Here is an 18361-nt window from a genome sequence, read left to right as displayed (position 1 = left end):
TAAAAACTTTTATATAGCAAAAGATGCCATAAATAAAGTTTGTGGACAAACGATAGATTCAGGAAAATACTAGTGATACAGATGGCTGTAATATGCAAAGAGCTCCTAGACACCAGCAAGGAAAGCACAAACGCCTATCAAGAAACGGACAAATGCCAACGGCCGCTGAGCAGTGAGGAGTGCTCCGATCACCGGGTGGCAGGGAAACGGCAGAGAACATCGCCCACTGCCAGGCCGGCTGAAGCTACAACAGCCCCTTAGGGCCGCCTCGGTGGACAGCCGCCGGCAACACCTGTGAAGACTGACAAAGCCAGCGTCCCTGGGATCCTACACACAGAAATACACACGCCAGGACACGCAAGGCAGCCCATGGAGCAGTGACCCACGGTGGATGGCAAAGCAGTCTCCCATCCACGGGGACCCCGCGGCTGCTCGCGCACTCCACATGCTCACCACGGCTTTCACACGGCCCGGAGGAGGGATGGACCCCAGCTCCCAGCTGCCTTGGAGGGAGTGGGGTCAGAAGATGCAGAAAAGAGTGTGTGATGAGCCTCTGATTTTTTTTTTTTTTTTTTTTTGAGACGGAGTCTTGCTTCGCTGCCCAGGCTGGAGTGCAATGGCACAATCTTGGCTAACTGTAACCTCCACCTCCTCCCGAGTTCAAGCGATTCTCCTGCCTCAGCCTCCCGAGACCAGGATGGTCTTGATCTCCTGACCTCATGATCCACCTGCTTTGGCCTCCCAACATGCTGGGATTGCAGTTTGAGCCATCGCGCCCCGCCTAGGCTCCGTTTTTAAGATGCTGATCGCTCCCAGTGTCATGTACATTTTTACTTCGTGTATGTTAAATAAGCACTGAGAAAAACGTGGGGATAACATTGGAGATTACTGATGAGAGACTCATATTGAGAAGGGGGCAAGCCAAGTAAGTACACAAGAAAAAGTCTGAGCTCAACAATGTGTATGATGTCTGTAAAACTACATTTGTGTGATTATTGTGAAGAAATAAAAGTTTAATTTTCTGGCCGGGTGTGGTGGCTCATTCCTGTAATCCCAGCACTTTGGGAGGCCAAGGTGAGTGGATCATGAGATCAGGAGTTCAAGACCAGTCCGGCCAACATGCTGAAACCTTGTCTCTATTTAAAAATATAAAAATTGGCCGGGCGCGGTGGTTCAAGCCTGGAATCCCAGCACTTTGGGAGGCCGAGGCGGGTGGATCGCTAGGTCAAGAGATCGAGACCATCGTGGTCAACATGGTGAAACCCTGCCTCTACTAAAAATACAAAACATTAGCTGGGCATGGTGGCGTGTGCCTGTAATCCCAGCTACTCAGGAAGCTGAGGCAGGAGAATTGCCTGAACCCAGGAGGCGGAGGTTGCGGTGAGCCGAGATGGCGCCATTGCACTCCAGCCTGGGTAACCAGAGTGAAACTCCGTCTCAAAAATAAAAAATAATAAATAATAAATAAATAAATAAAAATTAGCTGGGCATGGTGGCTCATGCCTGTAATCCCAGCTACTTGGGAGGCTGAGGTGGGAGAATTGCTTGAACCGGGACCCGGGAGGTGGAGGTTGCAGTGAGCCGAGATCGCGCCACTGCACTCCAGCCTGGGCTACAGAGCGAGACTCCATCTCAAAACAAAACAAACAAACAAAAACCAAAAAAACCTTACATTTTCTTTGCATTTTTCGAGTAAACATTATATTTCATGTGTGATGAGGACACATTCCATGTCTGTTAAGATCCAGGATGGGGCTTCCCAGGCCCCAAGAGACTGGCAGCACCGACCCAAGCGTGCCCTGGCATGTCCTCCTGGCGTGCCCACTGTGTGTGTCCCTTGCAGAACGGCCGGGGCATGGGCTGGTCTCCAGAGCTTTGCGGCCAGGCAGTGACTCAGGCAGGTTCCGCCTGGGCTGGGAGGGCCGGGCGTTCCTGCTGCGAGGCTGCCTGTGCCTAACTCACCATGACTTGCACTTTGCTGCCATCCTGCCTGGCAGGCTAACTTAGCCAGGATGACCCCACATCCCCTCCAGCCAGCACTCATGACATCTGCCCCACAGGTGCCCTTTGTCCTGACTCAGCAGAGGCTTCCTGGGCGCCAGGGCCCGGGCCTGGGAGCCACAGTTTCCTGGGAGCGGGAAAGTCCAAGGAAGCCAGGACGGGGACTGGGGCCTCTGCAGCAGCTTGGGGGAGGCCCCCCTTGCTCACACTCACCTCCCCAGGCTGCGAACCTGCGGCTTGTCTGAAGCGTGTTGCGGCTGCTTGCCCATTCAACATGCTTACCTCCAAGCCTGAAGCACTATGACTAGCGGCAGACAAAGAGAGACGAAGCAGCCCCGGAAGTCCTCAGAAGGTGCAGACACAGTGGGGGAAACGGCCCTGGGCACAGCCAGTTCTGCTGATTTCCTGCCTCTCCAAAGAGGGGCTCTGAAACGGTAGTTGACTGGCTGCTCTTGGCTGGGCCCAGTGACTCGATCACAGCTCTCTGTGGCCTAACTCCTGGGCTCAAGCCATCCTCCCACCTTCGCTTCCCCAGGTAGCTGGGACTACAGGCACGTGCCACCATGCCCAGCTGAGTTTTAAATTTTTTGTAGAGATAGGGTCTTGCTTTGTCACCCAGGCTGGTCTCAAACTCCTGACCTCAAAAGATCCTCCTGCCTCAGCCTCCCAAACTGCTGGGATTACAGGTGTGAGCCACTGTGCCTGGCTGAACGCTAAGGAAGTATGTATTTGTACCCATTGAGCAAGCTCTCTTCATTCCCACACCTCCCCACCTTCCCAGCCTGGTGACCACTAATCGGCTCTTTATCTCCATGAGATCCACCTGTCTGGCTCCCACACGTGAGGGAGAACACGCGGTGTTTGTCCTCCTGAGGCATAGCTCTTTTAACCAATGGGGAGATCCCTGAGACCCACTGCCTAATTTTCTCCTTTCTACTTTTTTTTTTTTTTTTGAGACACAGGCTACCTGGTCACTCTGTCACCCAGGCTGGGGTGTACTGGCACGATCACAGCTCACTGCAGCCTCAACCTCCCAGGCTCAAGCGATCCTCCCACCTCAGCTTCTCAAGTAGCCGGATGTATGCCACCATGCCAGGCTAACTTTTTTTTTTTTTTTTTTTTTGAGACGGAGTTTCGCCCTTGTTACCCAGGCTGGAGTGCAATGGCGCGATCTCGGCTCACCGCAACCTCCGCCTCCTGGGCTCAGGCAATTCTCCTGCCTCAGCCTCCTGAGTAGCTGGGATTACAGGCACGTGCAACCATGCCCAGCTAATTTTTTGCACTTTTAGTAGAGACGGGGTTTCACCATGTTGACCAGGATGGTCTCGACCTCTCGACTTCGTGATCCACCCGCCTCGGCCTCCCAAAGTGCTGGGATTACAGGCTTGAGCCACCGCGCCCGGCTGCTTTTTTTTTTTTTTTTGAGATTGAGTCTTGCCGAGGCTGGAGTGCAATGGCATGATCTCAGCTCACCGCAACCTCTAGCTCCTGGGTTCCAGCGATTCTCTTGCCTCAGCCTCCCGAGTAGCTGGGATTACAGGCGTGCGCCACCATGGCCAGCTAATTTTTGTATTTTTAGTGGAGATGGGGTTTCACCACATTGGCCAGGCTGGTCTCGAACTCCTGAGCTCGAGTGATCTGCCCGCCTCAGCCTCCCAAAGTGCTGGGATTACAGACATGAACCACTGCGCCCGGCCTCCTGGCTAATTTTTTATTTTTCGTAGAGATGGGTCTCTTCTCTCTATGCTGCCTAGGCGCCTTCTACTCATAAAGGAAGTAGTTTTCCCTCCCAACAACGATTTCCAATCTAAATTTTCCTTGAAATTTAAGCAAACTCGCTTTTCATTCATTCATTCATTCATCTGTTTAACACTTTTTTTGCTAGCTTTGGGTGAATTTGCTGAAAATCATCTTCCTAAATGATTGATCATTTCCTGTCCGAGGGGTGATTTGGTAGAGCGGGCTGCTTCCGTATCCTCAGAGGTCTCCCTTGTGCCAGGATATGGTACTGAGCAGAGGTTGAGATATCTGCCTTTGTGGACATTCCAGTCCATGAGGAGACAAGGAGAGAAGAAACACGATCAACATGTAGTCATGCAAACAGAGATAGGATTGCAGGTTGTGACGGGTTCTTGGAAGTAATGAAGGTTTTACTTGAGGGGGTGAGAGAGGTCAGGCAGTCTGGTGCCGTGTAGAAGATGAAGTGTCCCAGAGAGTGAGAACAGCATGTGCAAAGGCCCTGTGGTAGGAAATCACCGGGCTCAGTCAAGGAATGCCAGCAGACTACAGTGCAGTGAGAATGTGGGAAGTGGTGCCAAGGGAGGCTGGCGAGGCAGCCAGGAGCCAGGCCAGGCAGGAGCTCACAGGCCATGGGAGGAAGCTTTCCAAGAGCAGGGGGAGCCACCCAGGGATGTGAGTCAGGGGAGAGACATGCTCAGGTCATCATCCACATGCCTCTCTGGCAGCTGGGATTACAGACCCCCAAATAAGACTAACAGAATGGGAAACATTCCAGAAACAGCAGAAGGAAGCATCTGTAGGACCTAGCACCGGGGTGGGGGGGGGCCTGGATTGGGTGGTAGGTGCAGAGTGGGGTGCCTGGCTGAGCCTGGACTCAGGTGGATGGCAGGAACAGTAGCCTGGGAGAGAGAGAGAGTGACAGCCCAGGTGAGGAGGAGGCGTTGGGGGTGGAGGACTAGGGCTTGCAAAGACTGCTTGCAACCCCAGCACTTTGGGAGGCCGAGGCGGGAAGGTCACTTGACCCCAGGAGTTTGAGACCAGCCTGGGCAACATAATGAGACCCATCTCTCCAAAAAATTTAAAAATTAGCCAAGCATGGTGGTATGTTCCTGTCGTCAGGAGGTGGGAGGATCGCTTCAGCACCGGAATTCAAAGCTGCAGTGAGCCACGATGGCACCACTATACTCCAGCCTGGGCAACACAGCAAGACCCTGTCTCAAAAAAAAAAAAGAAAAAAAAATCCGAAAAACAAATATCTGCAAGATTCTGTCACCACCCACGATTTTGCCAGTGCAGAAACTGTAACCAAAATCCAAACAGGCAAACAAGGATTTTGTTCTTTGTAGGTTTTATCGGCTTCTAGGCTTCTTGCTCTGGCGCTTCCACCGCTACTGCTGCTCCTTTCCACGCCACCCACACCACCTGACCTTCCCCGGGTGCCCTCGGCCCACCAGGCCCTGTTGTGGTCACTGCTGCATTGCGGGCTTTTGCTAGTTGCTTCCATGGTTCACCCAGGGGTGGGCCCCTGCCACGATGAGTCAGCTCTGAATGGCCTTCGGCCTTGCACCCTGCCCTCTACTCAAGGTCCACATTCCCAGGAGAGGCGGGGAGGCCCTGTGGGGAGCCCACCCCAACCCATGGCTGGCCTGGAGCAGGCACCTGGTTGACCATCTCATCAAGCGGGAAGGGGTCACCTGCAAAGATGATCAGCTGCTGCCACCGGAAAAGGGGGAGGAGCCAGCACTGGCCTGGGCCCCCGCCTGGTCATCCCCTTCTCAGGAGGCTCCCCACTCTGCACCTACCACCCAGTCCGGGGAACCCCAGGTGCTAGGTCCTGCAGATGCTTCCTTCTGCTGTTTCTGGAATGTTTCATATTCTGTTAGTCTTATTTGGGGGTCTCGTCATTTCTTGCCTGCATTGCTAGAAGCTGCAGCTTTCGGTCTAGACCTTTCTCACACTGTGCCCTGTCCAGGGGGTTCTCTAAAACAAAAAACTATCCGATGTTTGTGTTTCCGATAAGCTCCTCAGTGCCCCGTACCCCCGCAGTCAGCCTGGCCCACAGGCCTCCGTGAGCCCCCGCCCCGGGAGCATCACTCCCCCTGCCACCTCCTGCTGGCAACAGTGGACACATCACAGCTTTCCCGTGACATCATGTTCCCTGCCTCTGTGCCTTTGCTTCTGCTCTTCCAAGGCCCCTTGCTGTTCCCTGCCCAAACACCTCTCACTCAGCTCTAATGATGTTCCCTCCCGAGGAGTCTCATCCCAGCCCTGCCAGCCTCCTCTGCCGATCTGGTCACTACAGTGTTCACATTATTTTGAAATTTCCTATTTATTCTGGAGGAGGGAGGTGGACTTTTTCTGTGCCCCTTTGCTGTCTTTTACATTTTGTTTCATCAGCATGCATTGCCTGTCTTAAAATGCACCAAACATTTACAAAATATAAGCTCATTAGCTCACTGCAAAAAGTCAAATGCTGCTTAAGATGAAAACAGATCTTCAGTCATTCCACCCCCCTCAGTTGTCCCGTCACGTTGGGGCCACCCTTCTGGTCCTTTGTTGCATGTCAGAGCGCACGTGTGTGCCTCTGTGTATATCTGCACACACACGTGCACTCTAATATGCAAGAAAGGACTAGCCCATCTGTTGTGCGGTAAGCTGTTTTTTCTTTCTTTTCTTTCTTTTTTAGACAGAATCTTGCTCTGTCATCCAGGCTGGAGTGCCATGGTGCAATCTCGGCTCACCGCAACCTCTGCCGCCCGGGTTGGGTCAAGCGTTCTCCTGCCTCAGCCTCCCAAGTAGGTGGGACTATGGTCAATAAATTATTTATCGAGCATCTACTATAAATGCTGTATGCAGATTACAGCAGTGAAGAAATCAAATTCTAGCTGTCAGGAGTTAAGGGACAGGTAGCAAACAGACATAAATGCTCCAGAGAAAGAATAATGGGGGAAGAGGACAGCCTTGCGAGGGGTCAGAGCTGTTTCCCGCTGCACATCGGAGCAGCGTGGGTGGATGGAGGGGAAGGGCATTCCAGGTGGAGAGAAGCAGGAGGGCCAGAGGACGTCCTTGGGACTGGTCAGCCACGATGGGGACCTTGCGTTTCCCTCGAGGGAAATGGGAAGCAAGGCCCCCATGCTAGTGGGCAGCCTGCAGGCGGGTGAGGGTGGCAGAAAGCGCCTGGTGAGAGGGGTGGCGAGTCCATGGCTGCAGTGGGAGTGTGAGAGGTGACCACACGTGCCGTGCCATACCTGACCCTCCCCACAGCGGGGTGTAGAGCAGGAGCCCGGTGAACATCCCTCAGACAGCAGGGAAAGGGCTTTCCAGACTCCTTCCTTCCCAAGCGTCTCTGGTTTCCTGGGGTCCACACAGAAGGAACTTCCCAGAGGTCTCACCCTCCTTGGCCCTCTTCTCAGCTGTTCGACAAGAGCGCAGATTTATGGACTGGAGACCCCCATCGAAAGTCCCCAGCGTGTGGCTCCCCAGTGTTAGGGTCCCTGTCTCCATGGGGCCCTGTGCACACTGGGGGATGGGAAGGGCCAGGGCAGTGGGGGCTGGGGCTGCCTTTTGGAGGAGCAGCATGCTCTCCCTGTGGCTCGTGGCTCACCCCTGCCGGCCTTATGTAACCAGAGAGCTTGGGGAACCGCGTCTGGCGGCGGCAGGTTGGAAAGCTGGAAGCGCTCCACGCCAGGCTGAATCAATCAGCAGCCCCCACGCCCAGGGCAAACACAGGCTCTTTTGAAGATTGGATGTGTGCCCTGCCCAAGCCTTCAGACACATTCTTGGATTTCAGAAGCAAACAAAAGTAGACAGCCCGGGACCTAATCCCCAAAACCAGGGCTGTAGGGAGCAGAGGTCCAGATTATGCCACACCCTGCATTTGAATATTGTTTATTCCTTCTCACGGAAACTTCCTGGGCAGGAACTCCAAGGGCTCAATGAAGGATGGTCCTTAAATACGTGCCCTCTTGGCTCTTGCCATTCCAGGAGCCCCAGTTACCAGGAGAGGCTGTGTCAAAGGTAACCCTCTTCCCTGCGTGCCTTATTTTTTCTCTTGTCTAGGTGGAGCCTGCACTAGGAGCAGGGGCCCTAAGGGCCGCAAGCGTCCCAGGGGGCTGGTCCCTGCCTCCGGGACCATCATCTCTGGAGCATCCTCCTGGACCTTTGGCAGCTCTGCGATCCCCCAAACCAGGAGGTGGAGGTCCAGGGACCCTCGGAGCAGGGACGCCAAGGTGGCCGTGGGGTGAGAGGCCTTGATGGGCTGTGAGACTCCATCACTGGAGGGAAGGCGGCAGAGCTGAGTGCCAAAGGCATGAGCGGCCGGCAGAAACGGATGTGGGTTCAAACCCTGAGGTGCCGCTTGCTAACTGTGAGATCAGACAGAGCATTTAGCATTTCTCAGTCTCCCTTTCCTCATCGATAAAACGCATTTATCTCTGTTCATTCTTCATGGGCACCACTTCTTCATGGGCAGCACTTTTGTGAGGATGGAAGGCGATGAGGAGGGGAGGGGGTGTCACGGGGGAAAGTCAACACTGGCACAGATGAGAGGGGCAGGGTGCAGGGATACGAGGTTCGAGGCAGCTGGCTCTGGGGAGGCTCCCATCCAGGTGCAGCTGCGACATGAGGGACTCTGGTCTCCACTCATCTCTGTGAAGCAGCACCTTTGTTAATCCGTCTCTCAGGGAAGTCCTGGGAAGGCCATTCTGCCCAGAGACCACAGTTCTGAGTGGTGGCACTGGGGTGCAAGGCCAGTCCCATCCCATGCTCACCAGGCTCTTCCCACCTTGGTGGCCGGTGTCTAAGGCTGCTGCCCTTGTTTGATCTTACAAGGCTGGGGAGAGAAGCAGGACCTTCCTACAGGCCTGGGTTCATGACCCGCAGGAGGGGCCTGGCCCATGGGGCTGAGGAGGTCCCAGTGAGGGGGCTTCCCCAGCCTCCTATCAGATCACAGGGAGGGGCCATAGAATGGCAGGCTTAGAGCACCCCCGATGCCAGCAGGTCCCTCCTCCCTGTGCAGAAAGCCTGGGGCTGGGGGTCAAAAAGCCTGGAGAGGGGAGGCAGAGGAAGGATCGGGAGCCACTCCACGGAATGCAGGCAGGATCACATATCTATGTACAATGTAATTATATATGACCGGTGATGTATAAGGTTTAAAAAATGGAAATATCCTATTTTTGCTGAGGTTAAAAGCTACGCTGTGTCTGCAGGTGGACTGAGTATCTCTGAAAGGAGAGTAAGGAACTGGTAACAGTGGCCCCTCTGGGGGTGGCCCTGATAGCTGCTGGAGCAGGGAGGAGGGAGGTGGACTTTTTTCTGTGCCTCTTTGCTGTCTCGTACACTTTGTTTTATGAGCGTGTATTGCCTGTCTTAAAATGCACCAAACATTTACAAAATACAGGCTCACTGCAAAAAGTCAAACGTTGCTTAAGATGAAAACAGATCTTCAGTCATTCCACCCCCCTCAGTTGTCCCGTCACGTTGGGGCCACCCTTTTGGTCCTTTCTTGCACATCAGAGTGCGTGTGCGCACACCCCCCCAGTCCATCTGTTGTTCTGTAACCTGTTTTTTCTTTTCTTTCTTTCTTCTTTTTTTAGACAGTCTTGCTCTGTCGCCCAGGCTGCAGTGCAATGGGACAATCTCCGCTCACTGTCACGTCTGCCTCCCCAATTGGGTCAAGCAGTTCTCCTGCCTCAGCCTCCCAAGTAGCTGGGACTACAGATGCCCACCACCATGCCCAGCTAATTTTTGTATTTTTAGTAGAGACAGGGTTTCACCATGTTGGCCAGGCTGGTTTTGAACTCCTGACCTCAACTGATCCACCTACCTTGCCTCCCCAAGTGCTTTTGAAGATTACAGGCGTGAGCCACCGCGTCAGGCCTGTAACCTGTTTTCTTTCTTATCCCCAGTGCCTGGGACACCCCTGGTGCAGAGAGAGCCCCTACAAACATGCTGAATCACCCGCTCCTCCTCAGCCCTCAACATGCACAGTAATCCGTCACGTGGGTGCGACAGGAGTCATTTAAACTGTCTCCCCCTGCGGACTTGGGTGTTTCCAATATTTCCCTGTTGCAGTAAACAGTGATGACTTTCTTATTCGTGAATGTTTAGGAAAGGTTGTAGGACCTCTTTGTCACAGAGCTTTTGTCAGATATTGCCAAATTGCCCCCAGCGGGGCCATCGCAATTTGCCACTGTGGTTTCGTGTATGGGTGGCAGGAATCGCCTCCATCCCTCTTTGTGGAAATCTGCAGCTCTGTGAATCCTTGGGGGGCATGAGCGTGCGTCTCCCGGGTGTGGCACGCATGGGTTTAAACACCAAGCCTGCTCAGCTCTGCCAAGAAGCCAGCGCATTTTAGAACAATGGCTTAGGCAGGAGGGTTGGGCTAGGTTTGCCTTTATCGGCTTGGGTGTGGAGTCGCGGCCCGTACCCCTCAATCTACCTGGGGTGTGGGCCTGGGACTGTGCCACCAGCTTTGCAAGCAGTAGCAGAGCCGGGGAGTCCGGGAAAGGCCCTGCCCCCAGCACCCTGCCAAGGGCCCTCAGCAGCAGTTCCGTTCCAGACGCGTGTGGCTGCGGGTGTCGCCCGCTCAGGGGCGCAAGGCAGCGGGGGTCCCAGGCGTCTGAGCGAGGGGCGGGAGAGGAGGCGAGGCAGAAAACGGACCTTCCAGAGGGAAGGCCATTTTCCGCAGGGCCGAGCCCGGGCCCAGGCAAGTCGCCTTCCTGTAGAAGTCAGGGCGCGCTCTTGCTCCCCGCCGCTGCAGGTGCTCTCTGTCCCCAGGCGCCATGAGCCAGATCAGCGAGACCGTGAGGCGCGCCCGCGCCGCCTTCAACTCGGGCCGGACCCGCCCGCTGCAGTTCCGGATCCAGCAGCTGGAGGCGCTGCGGCGCATGATCCAGGAGCGCGAGCAGGAGCTGGCGGGCGCGCTGGCCGCGGACCTGCACAAGGTGCCAGGCTGGGCGGCCGCCCTCTGCCAGGGTCGGCGCCGCGCGGTGGGGCGGGGGCGGGGGCAGCGCAACCCGGAGAGGTGCAGGAAGCCGCCGAGACGGGGCGCCCCGCCCTCCCCTCCGCCGCGCCCCCGCTCCGCTGGCCTTTTCCTCCTGCCCCGGTCTCCGCGTCCCGCCCGCAGCGCCCCCTGTTTCAACTCTCCTGCTGCCCCTACAGCCCGCACTTCTGGCCCCCCTCATTCCTCAGCCCCACGCCCGACCACCTGATTCTCCACATGGGGGGGCTCTTCCCTCCCTCCCCGTCCTCACTGGGGCTGTTCAGACCCTCGCCCTGAGCAAGACCAGACGCCCCCGCATTCGCAGACCCCTGTTGCCCCCACATCCTGCCTGGGGTCCGGCGCTCCGGAGCCCGTCCTCCCACCGAGACTACCTTCTTTGCTCCTGCACTTTTATTTTTTATTTTATTTATCTGAGATGGAATTTCACTTTCGTCACCCAGGCTGGAGTGCAGTGGCACGATCTCAGCTCGCTGCAGCCTCTGCCTCCCGGGTTCAGGTGATTCTCCTGCCTCAGCCTCCCGAGTAGCTGAGATTACAGGCACGCACCACCATGTCCGGCTAATTTTATTTTTATTTTATTTATTTTATTTTTTGAGACGGAGTTTCGCTCTTGTTACCCAGGCTGGAGTGCAATGGCGTGATCTCGGCTCACCGCAACCTCCGCCTCCTGGGTTCAGGCAATTCTCCTGCCTCAGCCTCCTGAGTAGCTGGGATTACAGGCACGCGCCACCATGCCCAGCTAATTTTTTGTATTTTTAGTAGAGACGGGGTTTCACCATGTTGACCAGGTTGGTCTTGATCTCTCGACCTCGTGATCCACCCGCCTCGGCCTCCCAAAGTGCTGGGATTACAGGCTTGAGCCACCGCGCCCGGCAATTTTATATTTTTAATAGAGACGAGGTTTCACCATGTTGGCCAGGCTGCTCTTGAACTCCTGCCCTCAGGTGGCCTACCCGCTCGGCCCTCCAAAGTGCTGGGATTACAGGCGCGAGCCACGGCGCCCATCCTACTTCTGCACTTTTAAATAAATTGCTCAGGATTTATTTAAACCAGAAACAACAAAGAAACCTACTCTGTTGACTTTACAGCTTCTGTGTTGCTCTTCACAGCCAAGTTTATAAAAGACCCGTTTTCTGCCATCTGCACCCCCTCTTCTCACCCCTGTTCCCCTCAGGAGTTCCTGAGCACCCAGCAGCCCTTGGCCCTGCATCCACTGCCAGACAACTCAAGGGCCTGGCTCCATCTTGCCTGCCCAGATCCATCCCCCAGTGCCCGGATCTAGTTCCCCTCCCCCAACCCAGGCCCCTCCCCGGATTCATTGCCCCTCCTCCGGATCCAGCCCCCCTCCCCAGATCCATCCCCAACCTCCCTGGATATACTCTCTCCTCTGCCCCATTCTATTCCCCCTGCCTGGATCCCTCTCTTTGCCCATGCCTGGCCCCTTCACCTGCTCTCTCCCTTGGGGCCCCACACATCCACACCTGCCTGGGCCCCGCTCTGGCAGAAAGGGGTCCTCTCAGACCCACACGTCCAAACCTAATTCTGGCTCTGCCTCCCCTGGCGGGACCTTCTGCGGCTACTTCCACCCTGGGCTGGGTGGGTGGCCCCCATCACCCTGGCGACTGAGCAGTGAGGCTCCCCACAGCCCCAGCCGCAGGCAGGCCCTGGCCCTGAAAGCTGACTCAGGCCCTGTCGCTGCAGAATGAATGGACCGCCTACTATGAGGAGGTGGTGTACGTCCTGGAAGAGATCGAGTACATGATCCAGAAGCTCCCCGAGTGGGCCTCGGACGAGCCTGTGGAGAAGACGCCCCAGACTCAGCAGGATGAGCTCTACATCCACTCGGAGCCGCTAGGTGTGGTCCTGGTCATCGGCACCTGGAACTACCCCTTCAACCTCACCATCCAGCCCATGGTGGGTGCCATCGCTGCAGGTGCGTGGCCGGGCCAGGAAGGGAAGCTGGAGGAGCACCATCCCCCGCCGCGGAGCCGTGCCGGGAGGGACTCAGGCCTGTGCTAAGAGTCCTGGGGTCAGATAAGGGTTTGCTGGGCCTGTCGCAGGAGGCTGTGCAGAACAAGCTATTTAGCCAGGCCTTTTGGTGCCGGAGGCCCAGCCAGACTCAGTGTCCACACCCGATGATGGAGAGAGGGCCTGCCTTCCCCCGACTCTGTTAGGGAGCTGGAGCTGCTGTCACCTAATATGCATTCCTAGGAGGGGCCAGAGCCCAACTCAGAGGGGCAGGTGATGCAGCTCTGGCCCCCATGTGCCTGTGCGTGTCCCCGTGTCACGTGCCCGTGCGTGCTTCTGGCACGCCCCATGGCATGTGTGGGTGCCAGCAACTCTTTCATCCACTCTCCGTAGTGGAGGGGAGGCTTCAGGCATGATCCTTGGGAGGGTGGAGCCTCTGGGTGGGGAACCCTGGGCACAGGCCTGGCTCTGTGTGCTCTGCAGGGAACGCAGTGGTCCTCAAGCCCTCGGAGCTGAGTGAGAACGTGGCGAGTCTGCTGGCTACCATCATCCCCCAGTACCTGGACAAGGTGAGGCGCTCTCCAGGGCCTCATAACTCCACAGCCTCTAACTGCTGAGGCCAGGTCCTTGGGGGGGGGTGAGAAATGGAGAATTCTTACAGTGAGGAGCCAAGCTACTGGTGGGGCTGAGGATGGGCCTTAGCAGCTGCCCTCTGTCACTGGGATAAACAGAGCCCCTGGGTCAGGGAAAGGGGTCTACTGCCAGTTACTGCTCCTTCTCCCCGGGGTGGGCTGCTGGGCTGCGGGGCTGCTGGTCTCGGCCACTGCCCACCCACACTTCAAGAGCGAGGAGGGGCTTGGTCTTTGCTGAGCCTCCCCTCTCTCCTGGCATGGAAGGATCTGTACCCAGTAATCAACGGGGGTGTCCCCGAGACCACGGAGCTGCTCAAGGAGAGGTTCGACCACATCCTGTACACAGGCAGCACGGGGGTGGGGAAGATCGTCATGACGGCTGCTGCCAAGCACCTGACCCCTGTCACACTGGAGCTGGGAGGGAAGAGTCCCTGCTACGTGGACAAGAACTGCGACCTGGATGTGGCCTGCCGGTGAGAGGCCCGGGCCTGCTGGCTGCAGGGGTCCTTACTCCGCCTTCAGCACACATGACTGCCCCTCCTGCTGTGGGTCTGCTCTGAGTAGCACAGACACCCTCTGCCTCGCAGAGCCGTGGGCTGGTCCTCGCAGAAACTTACATGGGGGTGGGGGTGAGGACCACGGGACAGAAGAGGAGTGGGGAGTCCCAGAAAGCTTCCTGGAGGGGGAGAGGTCTAGGCTGAGCGCTGCTGGCGGAGGAAGTGCTCGAAGCAGAGGCTGCAGGGAAAGCAATTGTGGGACATTAGGGACACAAAGAACTGTACTGGGTCCAGCCCTCTGCTGCGGCAGGGCAGTCTGAGTTCTGAAGAGCAGGACCAGAGGGGAGAAGGGCCACCACCACTCGGGGTCTGGGGCAGAACCAGTATCTGCACCTGCCAACCCTAGCCAGGACTCTGACCACCTCCATATTCCACCTGTGTGGCCCCAAGAGATGTAGGGGGCTCGAGTGGCAGTGACACCTGGCTGTGCAGGGCAACAGCATGATCAGGGAACACAGAGGCTGATCCCAACAAATGTCTTCTAGAAATTCCCTGCCAGTCCCCAGTGAACGTGATCGGGGCACTGGGTCTTCTCGGTCCAGTGTCTAGAACTGAGCAGACCGCTTGGGAGGACTCACTGGTGGCAAGGTCACAGCCAATGGCTTCTGCTGACCAGAGAGCTCAAGGGTCTGCAAAACGAGATGCAGCTCTTGGGGAAGCCCCAGTACCTCTTGGATTTAGTCCAGTCTGGGATTTTCACAGACGCATCGCCTGGGGGAAATACATGAACAGCGGCCAGACCTGTGTGGCCCCTGACTACATCCTCTGTGACCCCTCAATCCAGAACCAAATCGTGGAGAAGCTCAAGAAGTCACTGAAAGTGAGTGTTGGCCCTTTGGCGGGGTGGGATGAGAGGCTGTAAGGCACAAGGTGGGCATGGCCCCTTAGCCGACTTCCAGGGACTTATAAACACTGGATTTATTTTCTTCTAATGTAAACATAATGCAAGCTAGGCACGGTGGCTCACACCTGTAATCCCAGCACTTTGGGAGGCGGAGGCTGGAGGATCTCTTGAGGCCAGGAGTTTGAGACCAGCCTGGGTAACATAGCAAGATCCCATCTTTACAAAAAAATGTTTTTAAATGAGCCAAGCGTGGTGGCGCATGCCTGTTGTCCCAGCTTCTCCGAAGGCTGAGGTGAGGCTGGAGGATGGCTTGAGCCCAGGAGTTTGAAGCTGTAGTGAGCTGTGATTGCACCACTGCACTTCAGCCCAGGCCACAGAGCAAGACCCTGTCTCTAAGAAAAATAAAACGGTAATGCACACTCACTATAGGTAATTTGGAAAAGATTAAAAAGCATAAAGAAGAAGAAAAAACCTCCACCCAGAATCCCCCCACGCGAAGACAGTCACTGCTGGCATTTATCTGTGCAGCCTTTGGCCAGGACGAGGGTCTACGTCCTTACTAGAAGTCCCTCCTCTTCTCCACAGGAGTTCTATGGGGAAGATGCCAAGAAATCCCGGGACTATGGAAGAATCATTAGTGCCCGGCACTTCCAGAGGGTGATGGGCCTGATTGAGGGCCAGAAGGTGGCTTACGGAGGCACCGGGGATGCGGCCTCCCGCTACATAGGTGCGTGACCCCTGAGAGCACAGCCCACCTGCCCAGGCTGCTGGGGTCCCCAGCAAGTTCACTGCAAGTGGGCACAGATACTGATAAGCGGACGTGACTCTGGGATGGGGATGAATTGCTTTCACCAGGGGGCCTGGGGTAGACTCCAGCAAGTAGGAGCTGAGCACAGCCCCTACCTCAGCCTCAGCATCCCCTCTCCCAATAAAGGCCCAGAGAGAGTGCCTCATCTCCCCACCCCTCTGCAGCAGCAGGAGCGGGGACAGCAGAGGCCATAGGAGCCCCAGGTGTGTCAAGCCATGAGGGGCCCCCAATGCCCAGTCTGTGGGTCACCAGATGGGCCCACTTGGCCCCCAGTTTGTCAAGGAGACAGGAGAATTCTGGCAGGGCATTGGGTGGCCGGCGGGTGCAGTTTCTGCCCCTGGAGGCAGATCTCAGATCCCTCTATACAGGTTAAGCTGTAGTTGTCCCCAGTGGTCTGCCCAGATGGCACCTGGGACGCAGGTGGGAGCTATGGGAAGAGCTCTCTGGGCCTGGTCCCTGCCCTTTTCCAAGCCTGGGCAGCTTCCCCTGGAAAAGGGTTGGAGCAGGGGTCTAGGTGCTTGCGCTTGCCGGTCACGTGGGGCTCTCCACGCCGTCTGACTCTGGCTGGTTTCCTGCCTCAGCGCCCACCATCCTCACGGACGTGGACCCCCAGTCCCCAGTGATGCAAGAGGAGATCTTCGGGCCTGTGATGCCCATTGTGTGCGTGCGCAGCCTAGAGGACGCCATCCAGTTCATCAACCAGCGCGAGAAGCCCCTGGCCCTCTACGTGTTCTCCAGCAACGACAAGGTGTGTGGTGGGTCGGGGTGCCCTCCCCCAGGGTCCTGGGGCCCACAGACCTGGGTTCACACTGCAGCTTCACTGTTCTCTGTCTGTGTGACCTTGAGCGAGTCACTGGATCTTTCTGATCCTTTTGCCTTGTCTCTAAGATCAGGACAGCAGCATTACCTGAGGGCATTGAATGAGTGATCCTTGTCCAGGGCCCTGCATACAGACATAGGGGTGGCTGCCATCACTCTGCCCGTGTGGTGCTGAGGGCCATGTGGTCTGCGGGGAGAGCCGGAGACAGCGGCTGGGGCTCTGCCTCCACCAGCTACTCTCCTTGTGGCTCCAGGCTGTGCCCAGGCAGGGTGGAGCAGGGGCCTGGGGCATCCTGTGGGCAGGAGACTGAGGTCATTGACTGGGTCCTGGTGCAGGTGATTAAGAAGATGATTGCAGAGACATCCAGCGGCGGGGTGACAGCCAATGATGTCATCGTCCACATCACCTTGCACTCTCTGCCCTTTGGGGGCGTGGGTGAGTCTGGGGCTGAGCTTGCTGCCTCCCTGCCTCCTTATGGGGCTCCCAGGGCTGGGCACACTCACCCAGGAAATTCAGGAGGGGCTGGAGCAGCCTGGCTGCAGACTTCCACTAACTGCTTCCATGTGGGCCTTGGCCTCTGCCGGCCGTCCAGCAGCCACACTTAACCTGGGAGCACAGAGGGCCCTAGAGGTAACCCAGGCCAGAGGTCACACAGCCATTTAGTGGCAGAGGGGATTAGACCCGTGGTGGGCACTCCAACTGTTGTCCCAAGCATGGATGCCCTGGGGACACCCTAGACATTGGCCATCCTCAGGACACCCAGAAAAGGGGCACAATCTGGGGCTGGGTGCTGAGGGCCACAGCACTTGAGGGAGACAGGTGATGGGCTCTGCCTCCCTGTCCCTGTGGTTCTGGGATGCACCTGACAGGGTGGAGAGGGAGGCCTGGGGTGTCCTAGGGGCAGGACGCTGAGCCCAGAGCCGACTTCTCCTCTTCAGGGAACAGTGGCATGGGATCCTACCACGGCAAGAAGAGCTTTGAGACCTTCTCTCACCGCCGCTCTTGCCTGGTGAGGTCTCTGATGAATGATGAATCGTTGAAAGTCAGATACCCTCCAAGCCCAGCCAAGGTGAGAGAGGGAATGGGGCTGTCGAGGAGACGGGCTGTTGGGGACACGGGCATGGGGATCACTGCCCTCTCCATGTCCCTCTCACAGATGACCCGGCACTGAGGAGGGGCTGCTCCACCTGGCCTGGCCACACTGTGCCCCGTCGGAGTGCGGACCACCCTTGCTGGCTCTACTGGCCCTGGGAGAATCACTCCTACAGCCCCAGCCCAGCCCTGCTCCTCTGCTGACCTGCTGACCTGTGCACACCCCTCTCCCACGTGGGCCCGGGCCTCACCATCCCAAGTCCCCATCCCTTGCTAGACCAATAAAGAGACCAGTACAATTTTCTAACTCAGCAAATGCAGCATAAGGCGCTTCTTTGGCAGCCCCGCACCCACCGACCTGTCCCGCCAGATCCCACTGCCCCATCCAGTGTGCTCACTGACGCACCAGCCAAGGCTTCCATCAGCCCGTGGGGCCTTGTGCCAGGAGGCCATGCATGGTGTCAGGGTGACACTTGTCTTCCTTTTAGACTCGGGGAGGTCAGCTCCATGTCTGGCGTGTCCGGCCAAGGAGAGGCTGAGTGTCTTGACAGCACTGAGGGGGGGCACAGTGACTCAGATTCGGGGAGCTGACATGCTTCCCAGATTAGTTCACTATCTCAGGCAGGGGTCACTCTGTGAGACGATGCGGTAGTCAACACAAAATGCCTCGATGACGTCACACTGCCGCTCGTGGGGGCGAAGGAGCCGAGGCCGGGCAGCACCAGAACCCATGGTGCCTCGACGGCGTGGCGTTAGGCAGTGGCTGGCCCAGAGTCCGGCCTCAGAGGCCCGAGGAGCCAGGACAGGGGTCAGCAAGGGGAGTCTGAAGCTGGGGTTTCTGGGGGCTGGTCGGACCCAGAGCCAAGAAGCTTTCCAGCCTGGGCCTGGGAGTGAGG

General features: G+C 56.9%; 1 protein-coding gene across 7 annotated transcripts; it reads left to right on the top strand.

Annotated features, from left to right (window-relative positions):
* Positions 1 to 5897: 5897 nt before the first annotated feature.
* Positions 5898 to 17781, top strand: ALDH3A1 (aldehyde dehydrogenase 3 family member A1). Of its 7 annotated transcripts, none has more exons than XM_039476145.2 (12): positions 5898 to 6391; positions 7801 to 7970; positions 10502 to 10685; positions 12446 to 12677; positions 13196 to 13281; positions 13609 to 13817; positions 14604 to 14721; positions 15331 to 15472; positions 16135 to 16301; positions 16709 to 16808; positions 17312 to 17442; positions 17530 to 17781. In XM_039476145.2, exons 3-12 carry the CDS (start codon positions 10524 to 10526, stop codon positions 17542 to 17544), a joined length of 1362 nt encoding a protein of 453 aa, XP_039332079.1. In that variant the 5' UTR covers positions 5898 to 6391; positions 7801 to 7970; positions 10502 to 10523; the 3' UTR covers positions 17545 to 17781. The 7 variants fall into 7 exon arrangements, with proteins under 7 accessions (XP_039332079.1, XP_074244376.1, XP_074244373.1 ...); XM_074388275.1 differs by having other exon boundaries at positions 6308 to 6391; positions 7801 to 7981; XM_074388272.1 differs by having other exon boundaries at positions 6340 to 6536.
* Positions 17782 to 18361: the final 580 nt, after the last annotated feature.

This window comes from Saimiri boliviensis, chromosome 17, assembly GCF_048565385.1.
Source record: "Saimiri boliviensis isolate mSaiBol1 chromosome 17, mSaiBol1.pri, whole genome shotgun sequence".
Taxonomy (NCBI): domain Eukaryota; kingdom Metazoa; phylum Chordata; class Mammalia; order Primates; family Cebidae; genus Saimiri; species Saimiri boliviensis.
The sequence above is the reverse complement of the archived record's forward strand: the minus strand, read 5'-3'. Positions and strand labels throughout refer to the sequence as shown.

Bases quoted from the DNA above. Each gene is read 5' to 3' on its own strand.
- ALDH3A1 (XM_039476145.2), top strand. From the start codon at position 10,524: ATGAGCCAGATCAGCGAGACCGTGAGGCGCGCCCGCGCCGCCTTCAAC. The intron at 10,686-12,445 runs GTGCCAGGCTGG...CTGTCGCTGCAG, and splicing joins TGGCCGCGGACCTGCACAAG to AATGAATGGACCGCCTACTA. The intron at 16,809-17,311 runs GTGAGTCTGGGG...TCTCCTCTTCAG, and splicing joins TCTGCCCTTTGGGGGCGTGG to GGAACAGTGGCATGGGATCC.